Consider the following 12,864-nt stretch of genomic DNA (forward strand, 5'->3'; position numbering starts at 1 on the left):
GAGGACAGAGAGAGGGGGAGTGGGAATAAACAGCTCTTTGAAAACACTCCCCTGAGGCTTGCTTTTTCTAAAATTTCTCTCCCCCCATTTCACCAGTATCTCTCATCCAGTTCGCCTCCAAATGAGATGAAAGCCAGTCAACATTGCTAATCTAGTTTGTTGACAGTAACTGGCTAACGGACTGAATGGAAAAGCAATCTATATAGTGCAGTCAGTAGCAAAGAGGCCATTAACAGTTTTGTGTCTCTTCTTGGTTTGTTAGCTGTGTTGTCAAGCGGAAGGTAACACTGGGGGTTGTTCCAGGATCACCACTAGTGCGCAAATACATGTTTGAGTCATTTTCTCCTTTGAAGCAAAAGCTATTTCAGAATCACTTTATTTTTGAGATACAGCGGATGCACAGTAATTTGTCTTGGTGACATCAGTGCAGGAACTCATCAACATGTAGACATATTGGCTCACCTGCTACAAGGACAACAAGACCTTCCATTTAGTGCCAGGGGACGGAGCAGGACATACAATAAACAGCAGACAGTCATTCTACTCTACAGACATACAGTACATTTGGATTCTATGTGAATTGTTTGGTGCTTTCAGGTAGCGTGGCAAACAATAAGTTGCAAGGGCTAGAAAGAGCTAGAAAGAGTTCTTTCTAGACTCACCGTTTTCACAGACATTCAACAATCGTAACAAATACATCTTACAAATCTTGCTTCGATTGAAAGCAGCAAGTTCATGTCCCTTTGTTCCCTAGGTTGTTGAAAGGCATTATGGGAAATGTAGGAAGTGGATGAGGCAGGTTGAGGGAAAGTGGGTATACCAAAAAATAAATTATAACACTAAATCACAAAATAAATCCTGGACTGCACTGAACATCACCGATTGTTGAGATCTAACATTGCAAGAGTATCTGAGGGTGGATTTTTCCTTTAAGTTCACACATAAAGGATCTATTGATACTCATTCACAATCAATGCAGTGCAATCCATGTCAGCAAAGTGTCTGAACACAGGAACGGAACTCTTAGCTATCACCTCAGTTCTCTTATATGTCATTGCATTCAGAATATCAGAAACCACACAGGGAAGGCGCACAAACAGCAACAAGCATCCGCCACCCCGAGATTTCCCTTTAGTTTGCTTTTTTTTAAGGAGCCGTGGCACTTTATCCACGTTTACATTGTTCTTTCATTACTGATCTACAGAAGCAGAAAAATTAAATCCATTTGGCTTAACCCACTGTCCCCACTCATTGCCGCGCAGCACTATTCTGATGGATGAAGGCAATCTAGGTCCACTACCTCTCCGGCACTGAGGGAAAACACTTCTGTGTGCGCTGCACTTCCTCCCAGTGCCTCTGACACTGTGATTTATTGGACTGGAGCCTCCTGTCACCGGTGGGTTATCACTGCCACACTGGAACGGTTGCACACACTGGCCGCGGAGAGCCTGGGGCCTCATACTGGTGTCTTGTTGCGCTGCTACAGCATGCTGACGGTGCAGTCCTCAACACTGTGGGCTAGTGGTCATATTATAAATGCAAATAGAGGTGTCTTGTCCAATGAGCGTCACTGTAGAGGTAGAACTTTGAGAAATATTTGGTGTCAGCAGAAGTAATGTCTTACTGTGGAAAGAGTTTTAGAGGAATTGTTCACGCCAAAATGAAAATTCAGTGATTATCTACTCACTCCTCCTATGTCAGTTGAAACTCCACTGAAGTTTGTTGGACCACCAAACACACAGCGGGTTGGCTCCCATAGTTCCATCTCAGGCTTCTCCCAAACTATTGAAGTTAACAAGCACATACGCGCTCACACACACACACACATACACACATTCATTAATTTATGCTTATTGTGCTCACATACTCATTCAATCACTAACAGTTAAACACACACCTACACCCAAAGGACCACAATGGAAATAAGCTCTTGGCGCTTTATTGTGTTTTATCCTTTTGACAAATATTGTACAAAGATATGATGCCTCCTGGTGAGGCTGTGCATATATTATTTATGTATATATGTCATATATTTTTTATATTGTCAATAAAAAAATCTCAATTCAGTTCAATTCAACGGGGCCACCTATCACAGCGACAAATAAAGTATAAAATTTCCATCACATTTCTCCGAACAGCTTGTGCCACTTTGTGGCAAAATACAGGAGATAAAAAGGTAGATATTGGACTTGTGGACCCGCAGTGGAATTGTTTGGCTACAAAACACTTGTATTATGCTGCACAAGCTGTTTGGAGAAATCTGATGGACATTTTATGCTGTAATATGACAGCCCCATTAACTTCAATAGTTTGGTAGAATACTGAGATGGAACAACGAGGGCTGAATTTTGCTTTGGGGTGAACTATTCTTTTAAAGACTATTCCTTTAAAGACAATGAAGCACTTAGAATACTAATTGACTGTCAGGCATTTCATAACTTGTTGAAATACTTGCTGCGGTTTGGTGAAGATTTGGCTACACATAAACACACATCAGATTCTCATATGTACATTTACTGTACATACAGGCCGTCCCAGTGCGGGTCGATTAAACCCAACACCTGAAGGATCTCCAGCATCGCACCACAGGAAACCACCCCAGGGAGAAGTAGGCTAAAGGATTATTGAATCACACCAAAGCGGCTCTCCATGACTGTAGAGGGGAGAGGGAATTATTTGTGGCCATTCTCTGTCTGGCTGCGTGAAATTACCCAGCTGCCCCCAGACCTATTTTTGAAAGGAGCCACAGCTGCGAAATGGGACTGGAGCACCACTCTGCGTTTGCTGTGTGTGTGTGTGTGTGTGTGTGTGTGTGTGTGTGTGTGTGTGTACGGTAGCCATGAGGTGGAAATTACAATTACAAAGAAAGAAAGACACTCAAATGCAACAAGCTGTTATGATTACAAAGAAGGAAAGATTGTAACAAAGACAGCTGTGATTACAAAGTTGGAAACATGATTAAAAAAAATCTGTGCAATTAGAAAAAATAAAATAAATGTGAAAGCACCACTGAAAGAGTTGTTGTGCTTACAAAAAGCTGGAAATGTGTCATATTCATAAAGGCAGCAAATACAAAAGAGTCTGATGTAAATTCAAAAAGGAAAAAAGTCTCAATTCCCAAGACAGGAACATGAAACAAAAGCAATGAAACGTGAACTAAAAGAGAGTTTAACCCATGTTTGACGTCATTCAGTTTTGCTTCCCAGAATACAAAGCATCTAACACAATGTGTGGCTTTACTGATTTGAAAATGGGAAAAAATATTGATGCTCAACCTGATAAAAACAACATGCAGTAGGCATAGTATGAGATGCATGCGTGTAATGCTGTTTAATGATGCCACATTTTCCCACAAAACGGTATGAATTACTTGTAATAAAGAGCGTAAATCCTTTGATGCATAAACAATTAAACCACTTTTTTTTTAAAACCCCTTCTTTGTTCTAAAACAGCCCCACTGTATTTACTGTGTATTACAAAGCCTACTCAGCCTCAGGAATATGTAGTGTTCGAAGTTAAGGAGAGGAAAATCTCCTTTAAATTTAAATGTACTGTACCTTCAAAGTGTAAAAACTTACAGAGATTGTCCAGCAGTTTCTGTAATTGTGACAGCGGTTGGTGTGAATTACAGTATTTCCATCTTTCCATCCACAACAGCTGCTTTGGGATTTCAGTTTGCTTCTTAAATATAATTGTAGTAATGTAATCATAATTATGATTGATTAAATTGCGATTAATTGCAATTGTGACAGCCTGTTTTTGCATTTGTGGCCCCTGTTGGTTTTTCATCAAGATGGCTGTTTTTGTAATTGCCTTTCCTTCTTTGTAATTACAGCAGCAATTTTGTGATTGCAGCAAGTCTGTGTAATCATGTTTTCTTTGCAACAGCAACAATGCTTTTTGTTATATACATTGTGTTCTTTTTGACAGCTCTTGGTGTATTCTTGCTTGTTTTCTTCTAATCACAGTATTAGTAATTGTGTTTTGCTCTTTGGGACCTTGGTTCTTTTCGTAATCACGGCACCGCTTTCTGTTTTCAGGCTTACTTCTTGCGGTTTTTATGTAATTACAATTCCTTTGTAATTTTGTTAGCAAGAGGTGTGTTAATATTGCTGAGTGTACGTATGGACAAATTCCCAACACATTATATATGGGTTCACTTCATTGACCTGGACCTCACCCACAGAGACTGCAATTACCCAGAGTGCACTGTCAGTCACAAAACCTGCATTTAATTGCAGTGAGAGAAGAGCAGCCGGCGTTTACTTCATTAGAGTAAGAGCTGCACACAGAGCGGTCAAATAGCCCGTAAATACACATTTACACAGCTGAGAGCCCAAAGGCCAACAAAGAGATGGATGGGAAATAAGCAGGAATTACTGGTGTTAATTGGCATGTTGACACTCTACGCTGTTTATAGGACAACTATTGGTTTCCAGTCATCACTGCCAGTTTGAAATCTTAGAGAGCCAAAAGGATAATAAAGGTGTTTTTTTAAGTTTGCACCGGTGGTCTAGGTTCCCCTCTGCTCTCCATTCTTCAGCATAGTTGGAGATATCAGCACTCATTTTCCTCCTTTCAGAAGAAGCCATTTGCTGCTATTCATCCTTGTACAGTATGAAAAACAACTTCCAGAGAGTGAGAGAATCCATCACAGTAAACATGAAGCCTTCATTTGGTTTGGTCAAACTTTCTGTTTTCTCCTCATTTCATTGAGCTGAGTCGAGTGTTTTCATCTCAGCGCTGTGTTATGTTCCGCTCTGCTTCCTGTCACTCAGCTGACACCACAGGAAGAAATGGAAGTCTCCTCCAGGAAATAACCCTTCAAAAACACTTTACTGTCACATCCATGACGTTTTTATTTGGGGCGTCTTTGTTAGCCAGGACAGCAGTTAATTTTAAGATAGGTTTGACACCGTACAGTTAAAATTTTAAAAACAACACAAAAACAAGTAAATGTTAAAAAATGACATACAGCATGCATTGTAAAATGATTGGGAAAATGTAAACAAGATGTAGACAGTAAAAGGGCACTAGCAGACCCACAACAACTTTAACCCTGATATAGATGTGTTAAAGTAACAATCTGCATCATTTTCATATAAATAAATGTCCATTCTGCTACTTTCGATTGCTGATTAATATAATAGTGATTCAATCTATATCCAGTTCATGAAAGCTTTTACGTTTGCTGTTCTAAACACCCGGTGTCTGCTAGGGCTTTCCAGGGAAAAGTCCTCTAGGAAGTAGGAAGTGATGCGTTTTATGTTTCCAGTTTGTTTGGAATAAATAGAAGAAGAACTGGGTAGTTAGCATGAGCAGCGATAGCCACCATGGCTGAACAGACAAAGAAAATAGCACCACCTACAGAAACTCAAACTGCATCAACAGAAAATCCAAGGAAAAAGACGTCACAGTACCGCCCATCCTGTTTGATTGACAAGATCTTGGAGATTACCACTTTAAAAATTGGAAAGGGGAAAAATAAGTGAAATCCCTCACAGGAATCCTGCTCCTGATTAAAAGACCTTCCCGGTTAAAATGTTTTCAGAACTGCTCGCCGTCCCCTCAGATGTGACAGGTGGCGGTATCTCATCTGAACCGGTAAACACCATCAGGGACCATAAATGCACAGTTGGTCCGCTTCACACCCCCACTGATGGCCCCGTTACATCAACATGTCCTCCTCACCACCGGCCCACGTCCCTCCATGTGTCACTCTGTCCCACAGGGACAGGCTGTCAGTGTCACGTCCCCACAACTCACAAAAACTGTTACTGTGGATGTGTCACCGTGCTTTTGCATGCTCATATCAAGCACAGATGAGGCAGAGGGCTAGAGACAGAGATAGTGTCTAGTATCTTTTGGAACATTTATATTTAATTTATCCCATGTATGCCTTCTGCAAGATGCTGCATATTCTAAATGAGTGGTTCTCAACGTGGGTGTTGCAAGATAATTTTGGGGGGGTCGTGAGATGATTTATGGGATAGGAAAAACACATTTCTATTATACAGATTTTCAGATTTTTCTCTCATTTCTGTTTTTTTCATGTGGAATACTGAATAGTTTTAAGCCTCTATGACTCTGATAATTAATCAGATGAAACAACCTGAAAAGAGAAAATAATTATTTGTGGAACTGCATATGCAGCCTGTAAGCTTTGTTTTAAGGGGTCACGAGCCAAAAAGGTTGAGAACCACTGCTCTAAATGAATGTCCTTACTCAAATTTGGGTGATCTTCATGTTTTTCTTCACTTGAAGGATTACATGGTTCCTCTATGGGTTGAGAACGCTTTTGTCGTAGAAAATTGTTTCAAAACCCCATTGGATAAACTCAAAAATGCATGGCGGTCAATCTGAAATCAAGGCTGTTTTTCTTAGTTCCTGAAAAGCTGACAACAGCGACATTCGTCACTGCAGGGACTGAGATCTCTCAGTTGGCTTTTATTTTCTCACCCCAACAGTTAAGCCTTTTCGATTCATGCAAAATAAGTGTGCGTAACATGTTTTATACCATCGTGCTGTTGCATCACTAGGCGTAACTGCCTTTTGTAACATGTGCTTCACGCAAACACAGATCCTCCCAAGATTTGGTGAACAGTGTTTGATGTTTTGTGGTTGGACGAGACTTTGACAAGCCAGTAAACACTTTGCCGCACGGCTTTTGAAGAGCCTGTCAAAACAAATGGCCTGCATTCAGTACATTTCAGTACATGATGCAAGTGAGGATCAAACGACCGATTATGCACTGTGGCATTGCAGTGTTTGGATGTTCTTTCTCTTGCATTCTATTGTGTTGTTTTGTATGTTTTTCACTGAATAACAATTTGTACGTGTGTGTGTGTGTGTGTGTGTGTGTGTGTGTGTGTATGTGTGTGTGTGTGTGTGTGTGTGTGTGTGTGTCCGTCCAGGGGCAGGGGGAGGTTTCAGCGAGAGGCTCAGCCATGGAGGGGGACTGCCTCAGCTGTATGAAGTACCTCATGTTCATCTTCAACTTCTTCATCTTTGTGAGTTTACCACTTTCTCTGCGCTATATTCCTCTGTTTCAGACTGAAATCAAAGCAAGCAAAATGCAAATAAATACTACCAACAATTCTTCCAGGTTATTCTCAATTTGTCAATGAGATATAGAGTTGAGGTACTACAATTATAAAGGTTTTGGTTGACTCAAAATGTCCTCATGGTGCTTATGTAACCATTCAAGAATTTTTGACAAGATAAAAATATTTTTTAAAAATGCGGCGGCAGACTTCACAGAAAATTAAAAACATAATCTCTACCCCATTCCTCCATCTAGCAAGCATCTTGGCTTGTTGTCTCCCAGTTAGTAGATAAGATAAGATGAAACTTTAATGATCCCTGTGAAGCTGTTGCAGCAGCAAATATCACTGCAGCAGGATACAGCAAAGAAAACAGGGTAACACTTTACAATAAGGGTACATTAATTAAGGGTTAGTAAATGCTTAATAAGCATTAACTAACTAACTAACCCTTAATCAACAGTTAACTAATGTGTAATCATTTACTAATGGTGTTCATGTTAGCTAAGGTATTATTTATACCTATTATTTATACATTATTTAATAGTCATCTTTATAAACTATTAAATAATGTATAAATTAATACCTTAGTTGAACATCATTAGTAAATTACACATTAGTTAACTGTTAATTAAGCTTATTAAGCGGCCCTTAACCCTTAACTTAGTGTACCCTTATTGTAAATTGTTACCAAAAACAGAATATAAATAAGAATATAGCAAAGGAGGGTCATACACATTAAGTCGAAATGCATGAATGAAATTATGACAAGGTATGGATTACAGCATTACAGCAGTAGTTGTTGAGGGAGGAGAGACTACCTGCCTACCTATCTAACATCTAGCTACTTAACTAACTGCCCCCCTCTCTCTCCCAGCTGGGTGGCTCCTTCCTGCTGGGTGTGGGTGTGTGGGTGCTGGTGGACCCGATGGGCTTCAGGGAGATTGTGGCGGCGAACCCCCTGCTGTTCACTGGGGTCTATGTCATCCTGGCCATGGGAGGCATGCTGTTCCTGCTGGGCTTCCTGGGCTGCTGCGGGGCCATCCGCGAGAACAAGTGCCTGCTGCTCTTTGTGAGTCTGCAGTGGTCAACGTGGAGTCTGTAAATGTCTTTTGAGGAGAAGGAGTTTTGTCGTGCGGTCAATGACTTTGATACTGTATTTATATCGAAGAAAGGGAATTAACACTCAGAAAACAGTAAGCAGTATAGTGGTAAATAAAAAAGTGGGTTAACTCCAGTGCTGATCATCATCAGTCAAACAAACACCAATGTTAGAAAAAAATAAATTATGTTTTCAGAAAAGCTTTCATTTATTCTTTTCCCCTTCTAAAGCCTAACTCTAGACACTTTTGGGCCCTATTTTCCCATTATTTTCCATCATACCAATTGATTCTGACTAAAATCAGTGGCTTCACTCTAGAGCTATACTCACATCTTGAGTGTAACGTTCCCAAACAGTCCTATAGGGCCAGTGAATGCTCCAAAAATCAACCCCAAAAGCACACAAAGTAAGTCTTTTTCAACATATTGATTGCTCACTCTATAATGAGACATGGGTAAAAAGATGTAAAGGAAAATTAAATACATATATGAATGCCTATAGTACAGAGTGATATGTTGAAAAAGACATGCTTTGGATGCTTTTGGAGTTGATTTTTGGAGTGTCCATTGGCCTGTTATGATTGTAATGGAAGCTGCATCCAGGCTAACAAGACGTAATAGCTCTGAAGTGAAGCAGTTGACATGATTTTGGTCTGAATCGATTGGTGTGGGTGGAAAATGGTTTGAAAACAGGGTCCAGGTCGAAAATGGTCTGAGTTGAAAGACCCTATCCCCATATATCTTACATCAGGTTGATACTACTTCATATAATAAATCATTAATTTGTTTTATTAAGGCTCATATGAGCCTAAAAAGGTGGCTAAACTGTATTCCACAAATAAAAAGGTGGGTAAACTAACTTGTCTGTAAGGGATGCAAGACCACAGTAAGACAATGCAAGTGAGCCACCTAGAGGAGTTGAATGTAACTGCAGTTCAAATATATAGAGAATGGTATGGCTGCATCCTTATTACTACTTATTACTAGCAGTGTACTATATGTTGTGTAAACACCGTCAATGGATTTGTTAGTTGCTGCAGGAGCAAATATTTCATTTTCATTATTTTATTTCTTTACAGTGTTGTGAGTGTTTGAAGTTTTTCCACATGTATTTCTTTTTGAAAATATATACAGTCCCTAGTGGTTGTTTCAATTATCTGGAGTCCTAAAAACATTTGCTTTCACTCGACAGTCTATGCAGAATATGGTGATGTGTAGACTATAGTAATCTATATAAAGCATAAGCATGCGGGCCAAGCAGACATTCTGACTCTTTCTTTCTTTCTTCACTGAACTCAGTTCTTCATGCTCATCCTCTTCATCTTCCTGGCTGAGCTGGCAGCAGCCATCCTGGCTTTCCTCTTCCGAGAGCATGTGAGTAATGTTAATCAGATCAATTCACATGATTAGCAGGCAAAACTGGAGCACAGTAATAATTATACAGTCAACATTATATATATTGCTGTGTCAATATATTGCTGTGACCAGGGGTATGCCACTAGCACAGTTATTGGCAATAGCCATGCTATGTTGTTGCTTGTGATTGACAGTTTGTCTGTTGTGATGCTGTTTCCCATTCTGACTGTCAAGTTTTAACAACAGGCATGATGCAGTGGCTTTTTTTATATTATCTTAATGCTGTTCTTTTGATGGATGATGATGTTCTTAAAGGAATAGTTCACCCCAAAAAAAAAGCATAAAATGTCCATCAGATTTCTCCAAACAGCTCATGCAGCATAATCCAAGTGTTTTGTAGCCAAACAAACTGCACTGCAAGTCCGAAAGTCCAATATGTACCTCATTATCTCCTATATTTTCCTCAGCAACATTACTTTGCTGCAAAACACAACAGTCACATGTTCATCCTACAGCAGTCGGAAAACTGTCATATAGCCAATAGCGTACGTCTGGGGGGCAGAGCAAGCTATTACAGCAAACATTTGATGGATATTTTATGGTTTTTTTGGAGCGTATAAAGATGGCCCTGTTATCTTAAACTTCCTGTGTGTCTGGTGGTCCTACCTCAGTGAAGTTTCGACTGACATGGGGGAGAGGAGATTATGACTGAATTTTCATTTTGGGGTGAACTATTCCTTTAAGTCATAATGCTTGTGTTTTGTGCTATGTTTGTATATTTTTGTGTATTAATGCTTATATACAGTTTGTTTTTATGCACCTGGCTACAAGTAGAATTTCCTGAACTGAACTGAATTGTGCCTCTGTGCAGCTGACCAGACAGTACTTCACCAGAGAGCTGAAGCGTCACTACCAAGGCCACAACAACACCGACGTCTTCACATCCACATGGAACGCCATCATGACCACGGTGAAGCATTGATTTTCCAATTACTGTGCCTGCTTTTGTTTCTGCTGTACTCTATCCACATTATAATCAAAACCTTGTGCCAACATTACAGTGCAGCACTGTCACTGTCAGAGTGTGTGTCTCTGCAGCCGGTTTTAGCAGTGGCATCACATCATGCTTTTTACACAGTTTGATTGCTGCGGCGTTAGCAGCCCCGAGGACTTCGAGGAGAGCCTCTTCAGGCTGCTCAGCCCCAATAAGATGGTCCCTGAGGCCTGTTGCCAGAGGAACAGTTACCCTGGAGACGTGGACTACATCAGTGTGGAGCAGTGTGTGAGCGGCAGCATGGCCTTCCGACACAACAAGGTCATAAGAGAAGACGCATTAGTCACACACACACACACGCATCACATGCACACACACTTTTAAACATGTGAATGCACATGTAGTATGTGTATCAGGGGGTTCGGGGGAAAGTTGAAAGTTCATCCTCTTCTGTAAGGCCTGCCACCAGTTTCCAGCAGTGAGAAAGAAGTTAAAGCAAATCATAGTGGTACAAATTGAGTCTTTATTTTCCAATATGCAATGCAAATTTATGAATTTAAAAGTTAAATCATCAAGTTAAATTCACCCTGAAAATGACCACAATGCTCCTAAAAATCAGATCAAGGGGGCAAAAAGTACCCCTGAAAAAAAAGGTTAACTTCTTTCCCTGATGTGTATGTAACTGCATATGTCGTGTGCAAGTAAATACACAGAAAAAAGCACATTGTTGTGCAGAAAAATACACACACCACATGTTTTGCCTGGTTTTCACATCAGGGATATCGGTTCAATGCTCTTTCATAAAGGATATAACAGTTATTCAGCATGGGTTCATAACTGTGCTCTCATTTAACTGCAGTACTCATAGCTGTGTTTTCCATGCAGGGCTGTTACTCAGCGATGGTGGACTACTTTGAGACCTACATTTACATGGCAGGAGCTCTGGCCATCGTGGTGCTGACTATTGAAGTACGTTCCCACACATCTTCCTTTGTCTAAATATAATTCACTGGTTGTAACCTAACCTACTTGTTGGTCTTCTGCCTTGTCTGTTTGTGTTTGTGTTTGTGTGTGTTTGTGTGTGTGTGTGTGTGTGTGTAAGGAGTAATTTGTATAGACAGTTCAAGACAGAAACAAGTGTGCCAAGACTAATCAGTAATATTATCAACAGTGTTGAGGGTGTTACTTTGTAATGAGTTACTTTTTTGTGGTAACTAGTAACTTAATGTGCATGTTTTTCAATTCTTGTTTAGTTACTTTTAAAAGTTAGAATGTTGTTACTTTTATTTTTCTTCATATTGTTTCATTTTTGTTGGCACAAAAATTTGAAAATCCCTTTCATGCAGACAACATGCTGCTAATTGAAAAAACACAATCTAAGTATGTTTGATCTTTAAAAACAATAGTGCAATAGTCTTGCATTGCATTTTATGTTGCTACAGCACATTTCTGAAGTGGGGAAACACAAAAGCTCTAAGTTACTTTTTATAAAGAGTAACTTTGTAAGGTAACCAGTTTACTTTTTTTAAGTAATGAAGTCACTCTCCACCTACATATGACTCATGCAGCAAGTTCACGCCCCTTGTCTGAGGGTGGTCGAAAGGCATTCTGGGAAATGTAGGAAGTCACTAACGGAAGTAGAAGTAGACGAGGCAGGTTGAGGGAAAGTGTGTACACGAAAAAAAGGAAATTGCAACACTTCATCAGAAAAATAAACACCAGAACATCACAGATCAATGATATCTAACAGTGTAAAAAGTATCTGAGTGTGGATTTTTAACTTTGGACTCCACTGTGTGAGCTGTGGCTGCCAGCTGGTGTGTGTTTTTGTCTCTGGAGAGATTTACCCTCCACCAGAGCCTCAACCTACATTAAAACCCTGTCCCTGTACTGCCACCCTGCATGTCTGCCATCATCCTAACATCCCCAGAGTCTGAATGAAGTGAATCAGTGCATGAAGAGGTTGGACCTTCTGCTCCACTTTAAGAAAGGATGCCTGCACTTCCTCTGATCGCTGTCTGTCTTGTTCTCTCCCCAGCTCTTTGCCATGGTGTTTGCCATGTGTTTATTCAGAGGCATCCAGTAACCTCCAGCAGCACAAGCATCATGAGCCACCAGGAAGGCACAAGCAAAAGAATGCAGAAGAAAACAAAAAAAACTGTAAAAATATGAAATGTATTTGTACAGTGATGGTCTTTTTATGTGTCTCAGTGGATATGTGATATCAGTTTGTACTTCACAGCAGGGCTTTTGAGGTGCTGCTTCAGGCACAGTAGACACACAGGACCGGGAATAAGCTGTGACCTGGCTGTCGTGTCCAAAACAACAGAAGTGGATCATTTGAGGCCCGGTTCTGCACTCTGCACTGTT

At 40.3% G+C, this 12,864-nt stretch overlaps 1 protein-coding gene across 1 annotated transcript; it reads left to right on the plus strand.

Moving 5' to 3' along the window:
* Positions 1 to 6,919: 6,919 nt before the first annotated feature.
* LOC139660895 (tetraspanin-18B-like) lies at positions 6,920 to 12,651 on the plus strand. Its single transcript, XM_071539164.1, has 7 exons — positions 6,920 to 7,010; positions 7,921 to 8,115; positions 9,444 to 9,518; positions 10,372 to 10,470; positions 10,639 to 10,815; positions 11,380 to 11,463; positions 12,533 to 12,651. Exons 1-7 carry the CDS (start codon positions 6,948 to 6,950, stop codon positions 12,578 to 12,580), a joined length of 741 nt encoding a protein of 246 aa, XP_071395265.1. The 5' UTR covers positions 6,920 to 6,947; the 3' UTR covers positions 12,581 to 12,651.
* Positions 12,652 to 12,864: the final 213 nt, after the last annotated feature.

The sequence above is a fragment of the Centroberyx affinis genome, unplaced genomic scaffold (assembly GCF_046629955.1).
Source record: "Centroberyx affinis isolate AG114_WGS23_722 - 3 ecotype Tasmania unplaced genomic scaffold, CSIRO-AGI_Caff_v1 ptg003418l_1, whole genome shotgun sequence".
NCBI lineage: Eukaryota > Metazoa > Chordata > Actinopteri > Beryciformes > Berycidae > Centroberyx > Centroberyx affinis.